Source organism: Papio anubis, chromosome 17 (genome assembly GCF_008728515.1).
Source record: "Papio anubis isolate 15944 chromosome 17, Panubis1.0, whole genome shotgun sequence".
Lineage (NCBI taxonomy): Eukaryota > Metazoa > Chordata > Mammalia > Primates > Cercopithecidae > Papio > Papio anubis.
In genome coordinates, this window is record NC_044992.1 from 74432033 (window position 1) to 74450689 (window position 18657).

Consider the following 18657-nt stretch of genomic DNA (forward strand, 5'->3'; position numbering starts at 1 on the left):
AGTGAATTGGCGCGATCTCAGCTCACCACAACCTCCACCTCCTGGGTTCACGTGATTCTTCTGTCTCAGCCTCCCTAGTAGCTGGGATTACAGGCATACGCTGCCACGCCCAGGTAATTTTGTATTTTTAGTAGAGATGGGGTTACAGCATGTTGGTCAGGCTGGTCTCGAACTCCTGACCTGAGGTGATCTGCCCGCCTCTGCCTCCCAAAGTGCTGGAACCATAGGCATGAGCCACTGCGCTTGGCCTAAAATATTAACATATATTTTTCCGGCTTAAAAATTTCAAATTAAGGCTGGGCGCCGTGGCTCACGCCTGTAATCCCAGCACTTTGAGAGGCCAAGGCGGGTGGATCACTTGAGCTCAGGTGTTTGGGAGCAGCCTGGCCAACATGGTGGAACCCCATCTGTACAAAAAATACAAAAATATTAGCCGGGTGTGGTGGTGCCTGTATTCCCAATTACTTGGGAGGCTGAGGTGGGAGGATGGCTTGGGCCTGGGAGGTGAAGTTTGCAGTGAGCTGAGAGTGAGCCACTGCACTCCAGCCTGGGCAACACAGCCAGACTCTGTTTCAAAAAAAAAAAAAAAATTTTTTTTCCCCCAAAATAGGATGGTAGAGAAAATACCTCCTGCCATGTCCTTCTATGAACACAGCTCTTTGTGTTTCTCTCTGGTTTTGTCAGTTTTGGCTTTTCAGATTTTGACGCGTGGTTGTGGGCTGAATCTTGCCCTTGTCACTCACTTCATTTCTAGGATGCTTTTTGCTTCACTCATTCTTTGTCTTGCTTCGCTTGACTTTGAACTGTATACTTTTTTCCATTCTTTTACTTTCAGTATCTTCATGTATTTATGTTTTTGTACATCTCTCATAGAACAGTATAGTTCTGTAAAAATTCAGCCTGTAGCTTTTACCTGCGTCCTTCATGACCTTTATAATCCCCTTGGTTCTCAGTCTGCCACTCACAGGGCTTTTCCCTGTGCTGCGTTCCCAGCGCCCCTCCCTGCCCCCATCTGTGCTTTTTGTTGGATTAGTAGAATTGCTTTTGTCATTCCATTATTTTCATGTATTTCTTTGGGACATTTTACTCTCTTTTCTGTTCTGTTAACGCTTACCCTGGAAATTAGAAATGACACCACATATTCTTAGCGAAGTCGAGTTTTCAACATTTTGTCCTTATTGGACAACAGCAAGGATATTAGAACATGTTGGTTCTGCGTGCTTCCGTCTTGAGTTATATGCTACTATTGTTGGATATTTTGTCTTGGATGTACATAGTTTCCTGTTCATTGTGGTATTGTGTAATGTGCGTTATTTTGAATTTTCCACGTTTTTATGCTTTCTTTGCCTCTCATCACTTACTGATTTTGGGACCCGCCCCCCTCCCCCTGCATCGAGGTTTGCATTCCCTCTCCCTAGAGCACACTCCCTTGGATTTCCTCGAGGGGGGTCTGCTGCTGGTGAAGCTTTCCCATTTTATGTGCAGATTATTTTCAGAGGGTGTATAGAATTCAGGCGGCTGTTTTGTTTCAGCACATTAAAAATATTTTCCCACTTTCTCCTGGCTTCGGTTGTTGCTTTTGAGTGTCACCTGAGTCAGCCTGTGCTCCCTGGGAACGGCCTGGGTTTCCCGCTTCCTGCTCAGGTTTGCTCCTTTCCTGGCTTTTCTGTCATTATCACGCTCATGCGTTTCCCTCGTCACCCCCTCTGCAATTTTCACACGTCTTTTCCCTCTCTCTTTGCTGCATTACCTTGGGCCCGCCTGCCAGCTGCTGATTCTCTCTGAAGATGTCTCTAAACGAGTTTGAACTGTGATTTGTGGAATTCTTATCTGGGAGTTTTCGGTCTTTTCAGGTGCAGGTTTTTTGTCTCGTGTTTCCGTATCTGCTTGTCGCGCTTTCTGCTTGGCCGTTCCCTGCGGCCCTCCCTCCGTGCCCGGTGTCCATCCTCTTGAACACTCTTCCCCTGCCTGTTTGGCTGGGTGTGTCTGAGCTGTAGCCTGAGCTGGTTTCTTTGTCTTCTTACTTGTCTCCTATTGTGTACTCTCTGGACGTTGCGTTTGAGGGGTTCCACTTCAGAGCAAGCCAAGGCCTGGGCTAAGCCTGCGTTTTGGCAGGCAGGACCTTAGTTTGCCTTTTCTGGGCACCTGAGGGAGGGTAGCAGGAGCCTGGGGTCTCCTTGACCTACGGTCAGCAGTGAGGGTTTCCTGGCCTGTCGGGTGGCTGGAACTTGGCTGCATTCCCCACTGAGAGGCAGGTGCGTGTCTTCTCCCTCTCCTCCCTGGAGTGGCCTTCTGGGGGCCCTCTCAGAGCTGCTCATCAGGGCTGTGTCTTTGTCAGCACCAAGCCTCAACCCTTGTCCCTGCTGCCACTGAAGGCTCAAAACAACACTGCACAGCCTTGTGTGTCCTCTGTGTGTCGGCAAATTCCCCCGGCTCTGCAGCAGCCAGGCCAGGCAGCCTCTGGAGAGGGCGGTGGAGGAGCATGGGCATCCTGGCTGCTGCTGTGTTGGGGACGGACCCTGGGGCCTGGGAAGGGAGGTGGGGGCCCCGTGGGGGCTGCTGCACCACAGGTGAGAGAGCAGAGGCCGGCCAGGTGGTGGCACGGCAGCTAGGGACCAGGCCGGCCTGTGGAGGTACCAGGATGGGGACCAGCGGACTTGCCGGCAGAGGGGCCCACAGGGCTGCAGGCTTCTTGGACTGAGCACTGGGAGGACGGAGTTGACCTTCTTTGAGACAGAAAAAGTGTGCGTCCCGGGGCTGCCTGTGAAAGCTCATCTCTAAAGAGTGTGTTGTTCTTCCAGCCACCCCTTTGCTGTGAAGTTGCTTGCGCTTTGTAAGAAAGAAATCAAGAATTCCAAAGACGTCCAGAAACTGCTGTCAGCCATCCCCGTGTGAGTTTCAAGTGCTGCTGGCCTTAGACACAACGGCAGGGCGCAGCCTCCCTTGGCCGAGGGCAGGCTCCAGGCGGGAGAAGAGCAGTCAGTGTTACCCCTCGAGCTAAGCTAGGATTGTGCGTTCCAATGTCCAAAGCCGTTGCAGTGGGAGGCGAGGCAGCCCAGGTGCTGGTGCCGGAACAGGCGAGCTCCGCCCCTGCTGCCCTCACGCTCTGCCCTGGGGGGAAGGGAGGCCCCACAAAGGAGGTATGTGGTCAGGGGCTGCCTCCCTGATTCTGTGTGCCCAGGGGGTCGCTGTCGAGTGCCTTGCTCTGTGGCGCTCAGGTGGACACTGGGCAGGTGCGCCAGCCAGCGATAGGCACCTTGGCTGCTCTGTGGCTCTTTGAGGCGGGGGTCCTTGTGGCAGGGCGTCTGAAGCGTCCTCACTTCCCACAGTGGGCTCTCCCAGTGTGACACTCACGCCTGTACAGGCACAGTGCACATGTGCACACAGACACACCTCTGGCTCAGGGCTCCAGGTCCGCACTGTGCTCACGGATCTGTTCTCCCCAGGTCTCTGTGTGGGTCTTGGGGTCGGGGGCTTCCTGGGGTCGGCCTGCGTGGGGGCGGGGCTCACCCGGCCGGTGTGCTGCTCTCGGCAGGTTCTGCGAGATGGTGCAGTTCCCCGGCAACGTGAGGAGGAGCGCCCTCCTGCAGCTGTGTCTGCTCCTCTGCCACCGCTTCCCGCTGGTGAGTGCCTCCCCCGTTCATGTGTGTTTGCTGTGTGGACTCAAGCCCCTTGGCGACACAGAGGCCTTGGAAGGCACTGTCGCGCTGGTGTGCTTTCCAGCCGAGCCCCTGTGTAACACGCCTGGGTGATGGTGCATCCCAGGCACGCAGCCGTCAAGGGGCTCGGACGTCACTGTTCTGGCTTCAAGGATGGGGTGTCCGGCTGGCATTTCTATGGACACAAATCGAGGGGTGACCTGGCCGTGGGAACTGGCTCAGGAGCTTCCAGAAAGATCCAGGCTGAAGTGGTTCAAACACACCTGGGGCAGTGCCCTTCATCCCCAGCACTCCCCAGCTGTTAGACTTCTAGGATTTCTTTTCTCCTGGCTGCCAAAAAACCTCAGATGATCTGAAGGTGACATTTTCCTAAAAGGCAAAAGTAACTTCACGTTACATAGCGGTTCTCGAGCGGGTGCTGGACCCTCAGCCTCAGCACCTCTGGGGCTTCAGCATGCGGTTCCTGGGCCCTGTCCTGCTGACTCAGCACCTCCAGGGGTGGGCCCGGGACTCTGACCACCAGCTCAGTGAGACGTGATGACCAGGGCACCGCTAGCAAAGAGAGCAGGTGTGATTGCTTCCCTGATGGAAAAAAGCAGGCGAGCTTGCTTCTCTGGAGAAGGGAGCACGTTGGTTAACAGAGCATTTAAACAAGAATGATGTGATCTTCACTGCTGGGAGCCTGCAGCTGTGTGTCTGTGGAGGGAGGAGGTGGTTAATGGGCGTGGAAGGCGCCTCCTGCTGTGGCTGGGATGGGAGGCAGGGTCAGAGCCCTCCTCCTGACGCCTTCCACTGACGGGGCTCCCTGACCTGGTCCTGTCGTCTCTTCGGGGTGGGGCAGTGGTGCTTCCCTCCCGCCAATGCACTGCGTCCCTGTCCCAGATCCGGAAGAGCACGGCCAGCCAGGTGTACGAGACGTTGCTCACCTACAGTGACGTCGTGGGCGCGGATGTGCTGGACGAGGTGGTGACTGTGCTCAGCGACACTGCGTGGTGAGTGAAGGCCCTTCCTGCACGGCCACCCAGGCCTGCCGCCGCCCCCTTCCCCACCACGTCTACTCGTCTCTCCCAAAACCCTCTGATAGGAGGAAAGAGAGCTCCCAGGTCTCGACAGCCTCTGCTTGGATTTTATGAGGCAGCAGTGGTGCTGTAGCCGAAACCTCAACCACCCTGTCCCCGAATACTGTCAGGTGTCAGAAACACAGCAAAGCCATCCATCCCACCAGGGGGACGGCCACCTGTGCCACCACAAGGCTGTGTCTGGTGGCCCTGAGCCGAGGGCACTGAAGGCCTGGCGGGTACTGCTGCCCCAGGCGCCCCCAGGGAGGGCCTCTTGGGCCTCTCTTCAGTTTTCTCAGAATAGGCCGCCTGAACACCTGTAGGAAATCAAGAGGCACAGGTGGAAACAAGAAAAGCTCTCCCCACGCCTCTGCTCTGATGTCCACCCCCTTCCCCGGGGCCGGGAGACCCTCAGGAGGCCACAGCGCCACTCTCCACGTTTACTGTGGCAGGCACAAGTTTCTTTACAACGTGGGCTGGTTTCTTTACCATGGGTGGATTAGAATGGCAGTTTTGAAAGATGTGTCTGTTGAGTTGCGGGGTAGGAGGGTCTGAATGAGAGAGCAGAGTGGGGAAAGTGCAGGCTTAGGTGTCCTGGGCCAACCGGTGTGGTCTTGGGAGCAGCAGTGATGGTGCCTTACACACGGGGGCATGTGCACCCACGCTGGCTCACACACATGCTCACTTGCACACTCACCTATAAAAGGGGAGCTGTCTCGTCACCCTGTGTTGGAGATCAGGACTGAAGCACCCAGAGGCTGTGTGGGCATCCCCGTGGCACACCCGGGGTGGTGGAGTCCCAGGTGCTGCTGAGTCCCAGTCGGCTGCTCTGTTTAGAGCGCCGACTGTGAGGGCCTCCGTGCTGATCTCGCTGCGTTGCTACAGGTCTGTGGGGTCCGTGCCACCTGTTGAAGCCAGCAAGGACGTAGGTGACGTTCCCGAGGTATTTCCTTGGAACAGTGACCTTCCGACAGGGCTGGGTTCCCACAGAGCTCAGGCGCCGGGCAGCTGCTGTGGCCTCGGAGGACAGAGGTGGCCTCTCCAGGGCGTCCCCGAGGTTTTCTGGTCTGGGGAGGAGTGAGCGTCTCTGCTCCTAAACAAACACGTGGTCCCAGGAGAGGAACCAGGAGCAGCTGGGCTGTCTTCTCAACATCCATTGAGAGATTGGCCGTCTTAACTACTGCTCTGGAGACACGTTTTTAAAATGATGTTTTTAGAACACCAAGGTGCATTCTGGGTCAGATTCTAAAATAATTGGCTCTAGGACAGTGAAGAAGCCAGGTGTCCGGAGCGGGCTGAGGCCTCCTCCAGCAAGGCTGGGCCGGGGCAGCCTCCTTTCCTCACGTCAGGGAGGAGGAACTAGCAGGGTGGGCCTGGGGGCTTCTCCTATAGTTTAATCCCCTTTCTGTTTAAAAAAAAAAAAAGATCCTGAGAAGTTAGAGAGAATCTTTTAAATTACAAATGAAACACATGCCCCAGACATCTCCACAGCATTGGCATTGCTAGAATTTTTATTTGGCATCAACAGCTGAGTTAAAACTTCGAAAATCCTTGTCAGCTCTTCCTTGGCCTCACTTGGTCTGTCCTCCTGCAGCCCCTGCACTGGGCGTGGGTGTGGTCCTCCCCGAGGGGCGACCCTTGTTGGGAAGGAACCATCCTGCAATTCTGGAAAAGGTTCGGGCCTGAGGCCCTGTTGGAGAACGGGCTCCTGTGATGGCTTTTCTGCCCTCGGCCTGGCTGCAGATGTCTGGGGTGAGGTCTCCTTTCCCCGATTGCTGCCGTGGAAGCTGACGTGGGGCCTCTGCACACCTGAGGTTGTAAGGTGGGCACTTGAGAGATTCCTGGCTCCCTCTCCTCACAGGGACGCGGAGCTTGCAGTCGTGAGAGAGCAGCGCAACCGTCTGTGTGACCTCCTGGGTGTGCCCAGGCCCCAGCTGGTGCCCCAGGTAACGCTGTCACCTGCACAGCATGAGGCGCCTGTGCTTCCCCGAGCCCTTGAATGTTCTGGGGCCAGCGGCTGTGCTCAGCTTCTGCCAGTGCATCCACACGGTCCATTCCCTCGTCTCATGTCAGGACCCCTGGGATTACGGGACCAGCAGAGCTGCCTTCTCTGGCCACTGCCCGCACCTGTGGGCCCCTGTGGCATCTAGGCCACTTGCTCTGGGGCATGTTTGGGGGGCTGGGGAGGGGGTAGGGTTGGCATCAGCTTGATCCAGGCTCCTCATGCCTGACCCTGGGGTCTGTCTGCACTCCCAAATGCCAAGAGTGCCTCCCTGCCCCTCATCTGCCTCCCACGAGTGGGCCCAGGGCTGGGTGAGAGGTCCCAAGAAACTGCCCTGTGCACCTCAGCAGCCCGTCACTCTTCTTCTAAAGTAACAAAAACAAGTGCCTCAGTTCTCACGGGGGCTGGGCCCCGGGTCGCTGTCCTGTCTCTCTCGTTACCTGGGTCGGCTCCTTCCTCTCAGCCCCCTTTCATACGGCAGGAGGGGAGGAGAACCACATCCAGATCCGTGGGGGCAGTGGGGCCGGGCTGAGTATCAGGACACAGCCTCCCCATTTCTGTGTGTAAAGGCTGAACTCAACAGCAGACTTTGGAGTTAAATGTGCTTTTTACATTTTTATTAGGAAAAATTTCAAACGTGTGAATGCAGGTTAAGAGCAGTGCAGTGAACCTCTCTTCCCGCTCCCCAGACGGGGTGCCGTTGCGAGGACACGTTAGTCATGAGCGCCTGTCAGCCACATAGCTCAGGCTCCCGCGTGTGGGGAAACGGCACAGATAGTTTCCTGCAGGAACCCAGTGTCAGTCCCCACACAGGGCCCAGAGGGGCGAGGGTCCCCTGGCTGGGAATGGTGTGTGATGGAGCTGACCAGCCTGAGCTTGTCCTGTCTCTTCTGCAGCCTCACGCCTGCTGAAGCCAGTCCTGGAGCCCGTACCTTACCCCTGCCTGGTGGGGATGTCTTGTTCCTGAGGGAGGCCGGTGTGGAAAGCCTGGCACGGTGGTGCCTCCAGCTGTTGAAGGGTAGCGCTGGCCCTTGGAGGCTGGCACCAGCTGACAGCTTTTCCTCTCTGCACCTGCCCTCTAATGACCTGGGGTGGATGCCTCTGCCTTCACTTGAACACAGATGTGCTTCCTATAAAATCATGTACCAAGAAGTTCCTGCCTTTTGTCTCTGAGCCTGATGCGTGTAGGGTGATGGAGGGGCTCACTGCCCAGGGGTCAGCCAGAGGGGGTTGGGTTCCACTCCTCCTGCCTGGAGACCAGGCCCCCTTCTCGCCTGGTGCTGTCCCTGCTGTGGGAGATGTCTGGCCACAGCTGGTGGTCTGCCCAGTCTTGGAGAGAAATGAATGTTAAATCAGAGGTTCAAATGCCAGAGAACTGACAAGCCCTGGTGGCAGGCATGGTCTAGAGTGCTGCGCAGATGCTGTTTCTGGGACCATCTGCCTGGTGGGGGTGCTGTCCTCCCGCCTGTGCACATGTGAGCATCGTGCATGTGGTCCCCCTGCAGTGCAGGGGTCACTGGTTGATGGGTGTGCAGACCAGCAGCTTCACAAATGTCTGCTGCAAGGGGAAATGTCAGAGTCCAATGTGTGCCTCTACAATAATACGGGAAATACAATTCCTGAAACGATTACACTGGCTTAGGAGAGCCTGGGCAGAGTCTACACTTGGGTTTTTAAGCAAAGGGCAGGAGGCTACCTTTGTCTCCGTGTCTGAGCTCATGCTGATCCATCCCAAAGCTGGTGAGGGGAACGTGTATAAAAATTTCACTGTGGTAGCAACCCACACCCATCTACCTGGGACCTGTGCTGTGCTCACAGGGCTGGAGGTGCAGAACCACCGCCCCACCGCCAGCAGCACCAAAGCAGCCTCAGGTGTGGCCACTCAGAGGCCCAAGGGCTTGGGTGAGCAGCGCTTTCCCTGGGTGAAGAGCCCAGGGGTGCTGTGTGCGTGGTGTAGACTGGGGTGGCTCCCCGGCCTGCTCTCTCAGGTGGGGATGGGGTCTGGACACAGGAACATGGGCAGGCCCAGAACTGGGAGATGCCGCCTGCATCTGTGAGGCAAGGCTCAGTCGTGGTTCTCACTTGTGAGGTCACCAGGACCACAAGGCCAGGACTGTGACAGTTCATGCTGTCTGTTTAGCAGACAGCTGTTCACGGAATGGGTGTGATGACCTGGCCACACAGGCGTGTGGGGTTAACACACTACCATTCTTGTGCTTGACCTGGTGGCCAATAGTCTTTATCCCTTAAAAGAGCCTTGTGTTACATTTTTACGAGATTTAAACATTTTATTCCAACCTGTGTAACTGGGGTCTCCTCCTCCTCGAACTGTCCCCTCGATTGGCTGGGGTCACGTGGTGAGGGTCCTGGGTGACCAGGCCCAGCCTTGACCACGAGTCCACACGGTGGAAAAGGTTCGGCTCCTGTGGTCAGCACACACGAGACTCTGTGGTTGCGCCTGCTGGGTGTGGAACTGGGGTGCACCGTTGCTATGCCTGCAGCTCACGAAGCTCCTGCCGGCCTGGGATGCACTGAGGATGGAGGGAACAAGTGGCTTCTGAGAAAAACATGATGAACTGTTCTTAGTGCAATTAAAAGAAGATTCCAGAGAAATGGCATTTTAAGACATGGAGGCAGGTCGATTCTTCACCGAGGCCCATCAGTGACAGGGCAAAGCAGTTCTTCTTTCAATGTCGGTCTAACTTAGCAACCCAAGGAAAGTGGATCGGTCCACTGGCTACTGCCTCTTTCCTACTGGATCCCATCCATCACTGGGGCACTTGTGCTCACCAGGTAACTGGTGGCCTGGAAAATTTCTTTCATTCAGCAGCCGTTTGTGGAGCCCACCAGGGTCCAGGTGATGGAGTTTGGCGAGGAACCCCTTGCTCACATGATAGCTGGGGCAGACAATAGCAAATGAACAAGCAAGCACCATCAAGGCAGGCAATACTGAGCACTTCGAAGAAAGGTAAAGTGGGCAATGCAACGGTGTGTTGGGTGTTGACCCCTAGGAGAGGTGTTCAGAAAACTGCTCTGAAGGGGCAGCATTTGGGCAGAAGTCCAAACAAACTGCCCAATGGCAGAAAAGAGAATACTTGTGGTCCCAGAAGTGGAGCAAGCTTTGTGGGTTTAGAGAGCAGCAAGAAGCCAGTATCCCTGGAACCGGGGAGCTGGTGCAGGATTTGTGCACCCACAGACACATTCTAGGCACAAACCAGAAACCCTCCATGTGAAAGCAGAGATCTTGGAGATCCTGAGGGTTTCTGCTGAGCCCTGGAGTCCAGTCATGCTGTTTTGATAGCAGAATGGATGAGAGGATGTAAGGCCCAGGGCCAGATCTAATAGGAGACCCCTATATAGAGCTGGGACCCTAAATACATCTTTCTCAAAGGAACAGCGCAAGACTCTTATCTCAATCTCCCCTGAAGTGGCCTGAATTAATACTAACTGTATGATCCCCAAAACTCCTGAAGTGGAAAATTCGATTGACTTGGCCTTGACCAGTGGTATTTCCAGACAAGGGGCAGAAGATGCAAATATAAAACCTCTCTGGAAGAATGTAGGCTATGAGTACATTTTTGAAAAGGGCTAGAAATTATCAAGAAGAGATTTGAAAAAAATAGACCCCCTAAAAATGTAAGAAGTGAAATTAAAAGCTCAATGGATAGCTTAGACGCTGCTGAAGAGAGAGTTAGAAAACTGGAAGATCTGAAAAAATTATCTGGAGAACTGGAAAAGACGAAAGCAACATCAAGAGACATTGAAGAATGTCTAACGTTTGGGTAATTGGGGTCTCGGAATGAAATGAAATGATGCAGATACTCCACACTGACATGCAACAGTCCCCAGATACAGAAGCCTGTAACAGCCTCACACATTCAGACTTGCCACAGTGAAACTGCAGAACTGTAAGAAGGACAGAGTGATATAAATCACTACCAATTTCCCAGCAGCAGCCCTGGAGATGAGGAAGGAGTAGACCAAGATCTTCATTAGGCTGAGAGAAGATAGCTGTTAAGTTGCTTGAATTGTGCCCATAGCATAACATTAAAGAAGAGAACAAAATTAAGTCATTTAGATAAAAATATGCTGTTCTAAAGCATGTTTGGTTTTTTAATCTTGGCTTAATATTATTTGGGGTTGAGTTATTTGTTGTGAGAGCTGTCCTGTGTATTGCAGGTTATTCAGCAACATCCCAGATGGCAGTAGCCATCCCCCTACCCAGCTGTGACAAAAGGAAAAAAAAAATGTCTCCAGAGATTGCCAAATATCTTCTGGGTGTGAATTCATCCCTGGTTGAGAACCACTGCGTTAGTGGATAAACTTTAGGCAGGAGGGAAATGATCACAGTTGGATAGTTGGAGGAATGTGGAGCAAGGAAAGCAATAAACTGTGACCATAAAAACAGAAAGATGGCTGATATGTGGATTTTTTTTAAAGCATATAGAATTGCTTAAAATGGACAACAGCAGCATGTAAGTCAGCAGCAGAGTTGGTGGCTGAATTTAGAGCATCTTAAGTCTTTATGTTCTCCTGGAACAGAGTACAGATAATTCAGTTATCAGCTTGGCTAAGTGCATGTTGAAGTTTTTAGAGTCACAAACAGTTAATATATGGGGAAGATAACTTCTGTACTACTAGTAGGAGAGAAATGGAACAAGAATAAAAAATACACTATCAAAATATGCAAGAATGGCAAGAGGAAAAGGCAGAACACGCTGCAACACACAAGAAATAAATATTTTAGGGCACAATAAATGTAAATTGATTAAAACCTCTATGTTAATGACAATGTTCTCCAGTTAAAGGAAGGCAAATTATTAGGAATAGATTACTATATGATGATTAAAGGCTCAGTTCAACAGGAAGATGATAGAACTTTCCTACATTTGTAACCCAGTCTCAGAAGAAATTAAAGCAAACATTGAAGAAGAAATTGATCATCTACTACCACAGTATATTTTACTGAATTGATACATTTCAATAAAGTGTCATAAGGCACGGTTGAAGAAGAAAAGCTCGACCCAGTGGACAGTTACAGAACCCAAGTGTGTGTGTGTACACACAAATTTTAAAAAGATGTTTTTAAAAGAAATAATGAAAATTATAAAATATATAATGAAAGATAAAATAATCACGACAGATAGAATTCACCTAAAGTGGTGCGTAAGTGATTCTGAAGTCCTGAATTATACATTAGAGAAGAAAGGCTGGAAATTAATGAGCTGAACATAAGCAGAAGACTAACTGTAAAGAAAATTAGAGGCCGGGCGCGGTGGCTCAAGCCTGTAATCCCAGCACTTTGGGAGGACGAGACGGGTGGATCACGAGGTCAGGAGATCGAGACCATCCTGACTAACATGGTGAAACCCGTCTCTACTAAAAAATACAAAAAAAAAACTAGCCGGGCGAGGTGGCGGGCGCCTGTAGTCCCAGCTACTCCAGAGGCTGAGGCAGGAGAATGGCGTGAACCCGGGAGGCGGAGCTTACAGTGAGCTGAGATCCGGCCACTGCACCCCAGGACGGTGCTTTGGTGAAAAGACCCACCTGGGAGCAGCTGCCGTGGGTCCGTCAGCTGAAGTGAAGGAAGTCCCGGCCCTCCTGCAAGTGCAGCGACCTCAGGTTGTCCTCAAAGGCGCCCCCTGTGAGGTCCTGTCGGGAGCAGCAGATACAGCTCAGTTCCATCTCTCCTGGCTCCAGGAGGCCACTGGGGAGCCTCCTCCAGGGCCAGGGGTTGGGGGTGGCCTGTGTCGACCTGTCAAGTGGTCTACTATGAACTTCTGCCCCTCTGCTAATAGCGGAGAGGCTGGAAGGAGACAAGGGCCAGAGAGGATAGCAGCCGGCACTGCTTGTACCACAGGCCCTGGTGGTCACCAGAGGGGAGGCCCCTGCCTTCTGGCCTTGCCTCTCTGCAGAAGGTGGCTGACTCTCCCTGGGGGCACTCGGAATGGCATGAGACTAACAGGCAATGCCTCTGCTGTTCGACCAGGGCAGACCCACCTTCCCTCCACACACCCACCCCTCTGCAGAGGCCAGGAGTGGGAGGAGGCCCCTCAGACAGAAACTGCATCTCAGAACCATCAACAGCTGGCCCTGTCTGATCCCCTCTGGCCTCTCTCATCCCCACCCCTGCAGTGGAGTGAGGGCCGTGACCCCAGGTCGCTGGATGCTTTATCTTGTCCTGTGTGCCGACTTTGGCCAGGTCGCCTACTCTCCTGTGTGAGGCCACAGCAGGTGTCCAGAAATGCCTTTCAGACATGCCCTGCACCCCAGCACTTCCTGAAGAAGCTCTTGAGGACATATCCCGGCACAGTGGTGGACCCAAGTCTCTGGCCTCTGGCAGGACACAGGAGGGACCATGCACTCCCGTCACAGTCCTCGGTCCTTGGGCCCAGCAGGAGGAATCGAAGCCTGGCCGTGCCCCCTACCCCCACCACGTCAGAATCCATTACACCACCTACCACTGTTGTCACTCAAATGATGCTGTCACTTGAATGAAAGCCATCCTGCCTGGAAAACATTTCCACACGCTCTGCCGCTATCTGTCCTTCCTCCCTTGTCTCTCTCGAGTTTGCAAAGGAAACACCTGAGTTCAGGGACCAGGCCAGCCCAGTGCGTGTTGACACCGTCTTAAACAAGACTGTTAAAACTAGATGCTTCTGTAAAGCAACATGTTCCATTAGAAGAATGAAAAAGCAAACCACAAAACAGAGGAAGACATTTGCAAAACATTAAACCAACAAAGGTGAGCAGCCAGAGGCATAGAGGACTCCTACAGGTCAGGAGAGACACAGCGTGCAGTAGGCCGGTGGGGAACCCTGATGAGAAACACCGCCAGAGAGGAAAGAACTCCAGCATCCAGCGGACACGGGGTTGATGCTCAGACTCCCACCTGAAACCACCAAGAGAACACATTCCCCAAACTGCTGGTGACCAAGTGCCCAGCCCAGTGCGAGGGAGCTGTGCGGCTGGGCCCTCTGGCTCCCGGTGTGTTCCCAGGCCAGCCTCTTGGTGGGTATCATCCAGAGAAGCTGAGGATGCAGCCACACCCACGACCTGCCTTCCACTCCCAGGATGAGACCCGAAGCAGGGACTCCCACGCAGGAGGACACAGCGTCCTTGCAAGAGCAAACTGGGAACCACGGCCCACAGGCCTGGGTCCTGGCGTGGCCTCTGGGTGGGGTGGCGTTTGCACATGGGACATGGATCAAGTCCACAGCACACACAGCAGATGTGCACACACCCCAAACACGTGGAGTGAAAACCAGATGCAAGAACACAGATACTGGATTCTGCTCACGTGAACTACAAAAATAGGGTAAATTAGACTACGGTTTAGGGATGTGTTCACACACACGCCATGAGGGTTGGCCCTGCCAGGTGCCAAATGCATGTTCACAACCAACATAGAAAGATGGCATTTCATTCCTGGAAAAGCAGGATATAAACGATGGTGGGACAATTAGGTATCCAAATGGAAAGAAAAATTTGCATCTGTAATCTCTTTACCAAAAGAAATTCCAGTTGTATCAAAGATGTAATTAAAAAGTAGAAATCCCAGAAGCAAAATTGGACAATGTGGTTTTTTGAATTTCACAACCAGGAGTGACTGTCTCAGAATGACTCAAACTCCACAAATGAAAGTCATTTAATTTGATTCTATCACAATGGCATAAATATAAAAATGTCAAATGGCAGAAAAATTCACAGCACGTCAGAGAGCTTTCCTTATGAAAATACCGACCAATAGAAAAATGGGCTAATGACAAGAATAATTTACTAAAAGGGAAATAAAGCAGTTCATAAATATGTGAGAAGATGCTTTCCCTCCCCGTAAGGGCACGAGGCAGGTGCTCCATCGCTGGTGGGGGTGGGTTGGCACAGCCGCTGCAGGTGGTGAACAGCAAGATTGGGGCTGAATGTGTGTGCCCTTTGACCCAGAAATTTTTAGAATTTATTCCACAGAGACCCACTTGAGCGAAATTATGTATATATACAAATACTCACTGCAGCAGCATTTTAAACAGTGAATGATTACAAATGGCCAAAATGTACATCAGTGAGTAACTGTACCACAAATGCATGAAACATCCGTATAATCGAAGAGCGGGTGTTTTAGTGAGGAACGTGAACCTTGGGTTTCTCTTTACTATTCCAGCTAACGGTGGAGGAAGGCACAACAGCAGCGCCACAGAGGTGCCCTGAGACCCCCGAGGTGCTCCTGCCGAACGGAATCGCAGGGGAGCCTGAGGTGGCCTCGGTCTAACCACCTCTCAATAGGACGGAGCAGAACACGCAAAACCACAGGGCCCCCGTCGGCGAGTGCAGGATGCACAAGCCCCTTCTTTAGCTGAACTACGAAAAGAGCGTTGGCGTCGGGGAGACAGAAAGAAAGGTCGTGTCGTAGAGGTCACACGGGCACTGCTGGATTCCAGCAAGCAAACTTAAAACATGAAGCAATTTATAAGGCAATGAGGAAGATCTGAACATTGATTGGATGTTTGGAATTCTGTGGTGGAATGGTGGTTTTATGGTCTTTTGAACGTTTTTATCTCTTTGAGATACATCAGGGAAACAATAATGGATGAAATTAGGCTAGAATGAGTGTCACACCCCAGGGTGGGGATTTGGAGGCGTGGAGGACACAGAAGGTGGACACGCTGGCTCCAGGGATGGGTATGTGGGGCTGGTTTCCCGTCGCTTTGCTAACACGGCTCAAAGAAGCTGGAGATATCCCTGAATAGAAAGGTCACAGCAGCAGAGCCCAGGGGCTCCAGTGGCTTCACACGGAATAACCTCCAATCTACATTATGCGAAAAGAGCAAGACATGGAACAAGCATGTGCTGTGAGGCCACACTGCCAGCTGCCCCGGAAGAACACGCAAGACAGGTGACCGTGGGCGCTCCAGGCCCTCCAAGGACATGGCGTGTGCAGGACAAGGAGGAACCTCCTTTCCACGCTAAGCCCACTCCCTGGGAAGGGTTTTCACCAAGTGCCTTGGGGTTCACATGAGCGCCCCAAGGTGGTAGTGACACCACAGGTCACCACAACACACACAGTAACAGTTTGGCGTATCGCGAGAATTACCACGAGGAGACATGGAGTGGGCGTGCTGCTGGAAGAGCAGCACTGATGGGGTTGGAGGGGGTCCCTGAGAAGGCTGTTTCTGAAACACTAAACCAGATATTTGTAGAATTTGCATTTTATAACTGCTTCTCAGAGCCTCCCGCTCACTCATCTAAATGTCCCTGGTAAGCTGGACAATGGTGATTCAAAGTTTTTCATTTACTTTGCTCAGATCCATCAGAGCAATCACTATCTATGGCGGCTACAGCCTTAGAAAATGTCTTTCTTCAGTAAGACCTGAGAGTTAGAATGGCTCCCAGACCCATGGGCTGCCGAACGGAGGCTGTGTCAGCACGAAAACATGAACCTCGTACACTGGCCTCAGAGCTCTTGGGTGACCAGGTGACCAGGTGACCGTCAATGAGCTGTCGTATTTTGGAAGGAATCTCCTTTTCTGAGGGCCTAACACTGGGCTTACAGTATTCCATAAACCATGCTGTGCACAGATGTGCTACCACCTGGGCCTTGCCATTCCATTTCTAGAGCTACGGGCAGAGCAGATTTAGCCTCATTCTTAAGAATCCTACGATTCTCAGAATGGTGAGCACTGCCTTCAACTTAACCCATTTATGCCTGAGGTTGCAATTTTTTTAATTTTTGCAGTCAGACCTTGGCAGTGACCTTAAGCAGAATGTAAACTCCCGCATGCTTAGCATTCCAATAATGGAACACTAGGCATAAATGGGTTTTAAAGTCACGGCAGCATTAGCCTCTGATAAGAGTCAGACTGTCTTTCAAAGCTCTGAAGCCAGGCATTGACTTCTCCCTACCTATGAAAGTCCTGCATGGTGTCTTCTTCCAGTTCAAGGTTGCTTCCTCTACACTGAAGGTCTGTGGTTGAGCGCGGCCACCTCCATCGTGACCTTAGCAGGATTTTCTGGAGAGCCTGCTGCCTCACCTCACACCTATTATGGAGACGGCTTCTTTCCTTAAGCCTTGTAGACCAACCTCTGCTAGCTTCAAACTTTTGTTCACAGTTTCCTCACATCATTCAGCTTTCACAGAATTGAAGAGAGTCAGGAACTCGCTCTGTATTAGGCTTTGGCTTAAGGGAATGTTGTGGCTGGTTTGATCTGTCAGACCACTAACACTTTCTCCCTATCTGCAAAAGGCTGTTTCACTATCATTCGTGTGTTCACTGGAGGACCACTTTTAATTTCCTTAAATAACTTTTCCTTTGCATTCACAACTTGGCTAACTGTTAGGCTGAAAGCTGGGCCTCTCCTGCCAGTCTTGGCTTTCAACGTGCCTTCCTCGCTAAGCTTAAAAATTTCTAGCTTTTGATTTAAAGTGAGAGACTTGCAACTCTTCCTTTCACTTGAACACTTAGAGGCCACTGTGGGGTTGTTAGTTGACCTAATTTCAATGTTGTGCCTCAGGGAATAGGGAGGCCTGAAGAGTGGTGGGCTGGGGGGTGGGGAGCGGGGAGGGACAGCCAACCAGCAGAGCCGTCAGAACATTCACATTTATCAATCAAGTTCACCGTTTCATATCGGCGCCCCGAGATAGTAGTGACACTACAGGTCACCGTAACACATACAATAACAGTTTGAGGTATTGCGAGAATTACCACAAGGAGACGTGGAGACGTGGAGTGGGCGTGCTGCTGGAAGAGTAGCACTGACAGGGTTGCTCTAGTGGGGCTGCCACACGCCTGTAATTTATAAAACGCACAATGAAGTGCAAGAAAATGAGATGCGCTAGTAATTGCCGAAAAGCAGTGCCCATGAGGCTCTGTTCACGTTCTGCTGCCTGGACTTGCATGAGTTGTGTGACAGCTCACCACAGGCTGGGCAGTACAGACCAACACATGCTGGCCTCACAGCTTCTGCAGGGCGAGAACCGTGACCCGCCCTGGTGTGGCGTGCTTCTAGCTCTCACGGGTGCCCGTGTCTGTGTGTTCCCCACAACCTCCCAACAGTACCGCTCGGGGCCTGGCTCACTCTATCAACCACTCACCCTTTGGTTATTTATCAAGAAAATGCAAAGCAAAAAAAAAGCAGTGGTTGCAATCCTAGTCTCTGATAAGACAGACTTTAAACCAATGAAGATCAAAAAAGACAAAGAAGGGCATTACCTAATGGTAAAGGGATCAATGCAACAAGAAGAGCTAACTATCCTAAATATACATGCACCCAATACAGGAGCACCCAGAGTCATAAAACAAGTCCTTAGAGACCTACAAAGAGACTTAGACTCCCACACAATAATAATGGGAGACTTTAACACCCCACTGTCAATATTAGATCAACAAGGCAGAAAATTAACAAGGACACTCAGGACTTGAACTCAGCTCTGGACCAAGCGAACCTAATAGACACCTACAGAACTCTCCACCCTAACTCAACAGAATATACATTGTTCTCAGCACCACATAGCACTTACTCTAAAACTGACCACATAATTGGAAGTGAAATACTCCTCAGCAAATGCAAAAGAATGGAAATCCTAATAGTCTTTCAGAACACAGTGCAATTGAATTAGAGCTCAGGATTAAGAAACCCAAAACTGCACAACTACATGGAAACCGAACAACCTGCTCCTGAATGATTACTGGGTAAGTAACGAAATTAAGGCAGAAATAACGAAGTTCTTTGAAACCAATGAGAACAGAGAGACAACATACCAGAATCCCTGGCACACAGCTAAAGCAGTGTTAAGAGGGAAATTTATAGCACTAAATGCCCACATCAGAAAGCAGGAAAGATCTAAAATCAACCCCCTAACATCACAATTAAAAGAACTAGAGAAGCAAGAGCAAACTAATTCAAAAGCTAGCAAAAGACAAGCAAGATCAAAGCAGAACTGAAG

The 18657-nt window shown here is 51.7% G+C and overlaps 3 protein-coding genes and 1 pseudogene across 11 annotated transcripts in view; 2 read left to right on the forward strand and 2 right to left on the reverse strand.

The window, feature by feature from the left end:
- Positions 1 to 7871, forward strand: part of TBCD (tubulin folding cofactor D) — a 180656-nt gene extending 172785 nt beyond the window's left edge. For both annotated transcript variants that reach the window (XM_017950116.3, XM_017950114.2), the window contains 5 exons: positions 2802 to 2891; positions 3536 to 3623; positions 4542 to 4651; positions 6579 to 6663; positions 7616 to 7871. In XM_017950116.3, the coding sequence (XP_017805605.1) occupies positions 2802 to 2891; positions 3536 to 3623; positions 4542 to 4651; positions 6579 to 6663; positions 7616 to 7630 (388 nt within the window). In that variant the 3' untranslated portion in view covers positions 7631 to 7871. The remainder of the gene's footprint in view (positions 1 to 2801; positions 2892 to 3535; positions 3624 to 4541; positions 4652 to 6578; positions 6664 to 7615) is intronic.
- Positions 6670 to 7609, forward strand: LOC108582504. Its single transcript, XM_017950130.2, is given in 5 exon segments — positions 6670 to 6886; positions 6889 to 6969; positions 6971 to 7052; positions 7055 to 7126; positions 7129 to 7609. Coding segments are annotated over 5 exon segments (594 nt in total). The 5' UTR covers positions 6670 to 6685; the 3' UTR covers positions 7287 to 7609.
- A 1110-nt stretch (positions 7872 to 8981) lies between the features above and the next one.
- The window catches only part of B3GNTL1 (UDP-GlcNAc:betaGal beta-1,3-N-acetylglucosaminyltransferase like 1), a 30613-nt gene continuing 20937 nt past the window's right edge, over positions 8982 to 18657 (reverse strand). For 2 of the 7 annotated variants that reach the window (XM_031657206.1, XM_031657204.1), the window contains one exon: positions 12380 to 13378. In XM_031657206.1, coding sequence (XP_031513066.1) covers positions 13193 to 13378 — 186 coding nt within the window. In that variant the 3' untranslated portion in view covers positions 12380 to 13192. The other 5 variants (XM_031657209.1, XM_031657208.1, XM_031657207.1 and 2 more) reach the window with 5 other exon arrangements.
- LOC108582503 lies at positions 13377 to 17913 on the reverse strand (annotated as a pseudogene). Its single transcript, XR_001896128.3, has one exon. The product of XR_001896128.3 is annotated as an uncharacterized LOC108582503 (transcript).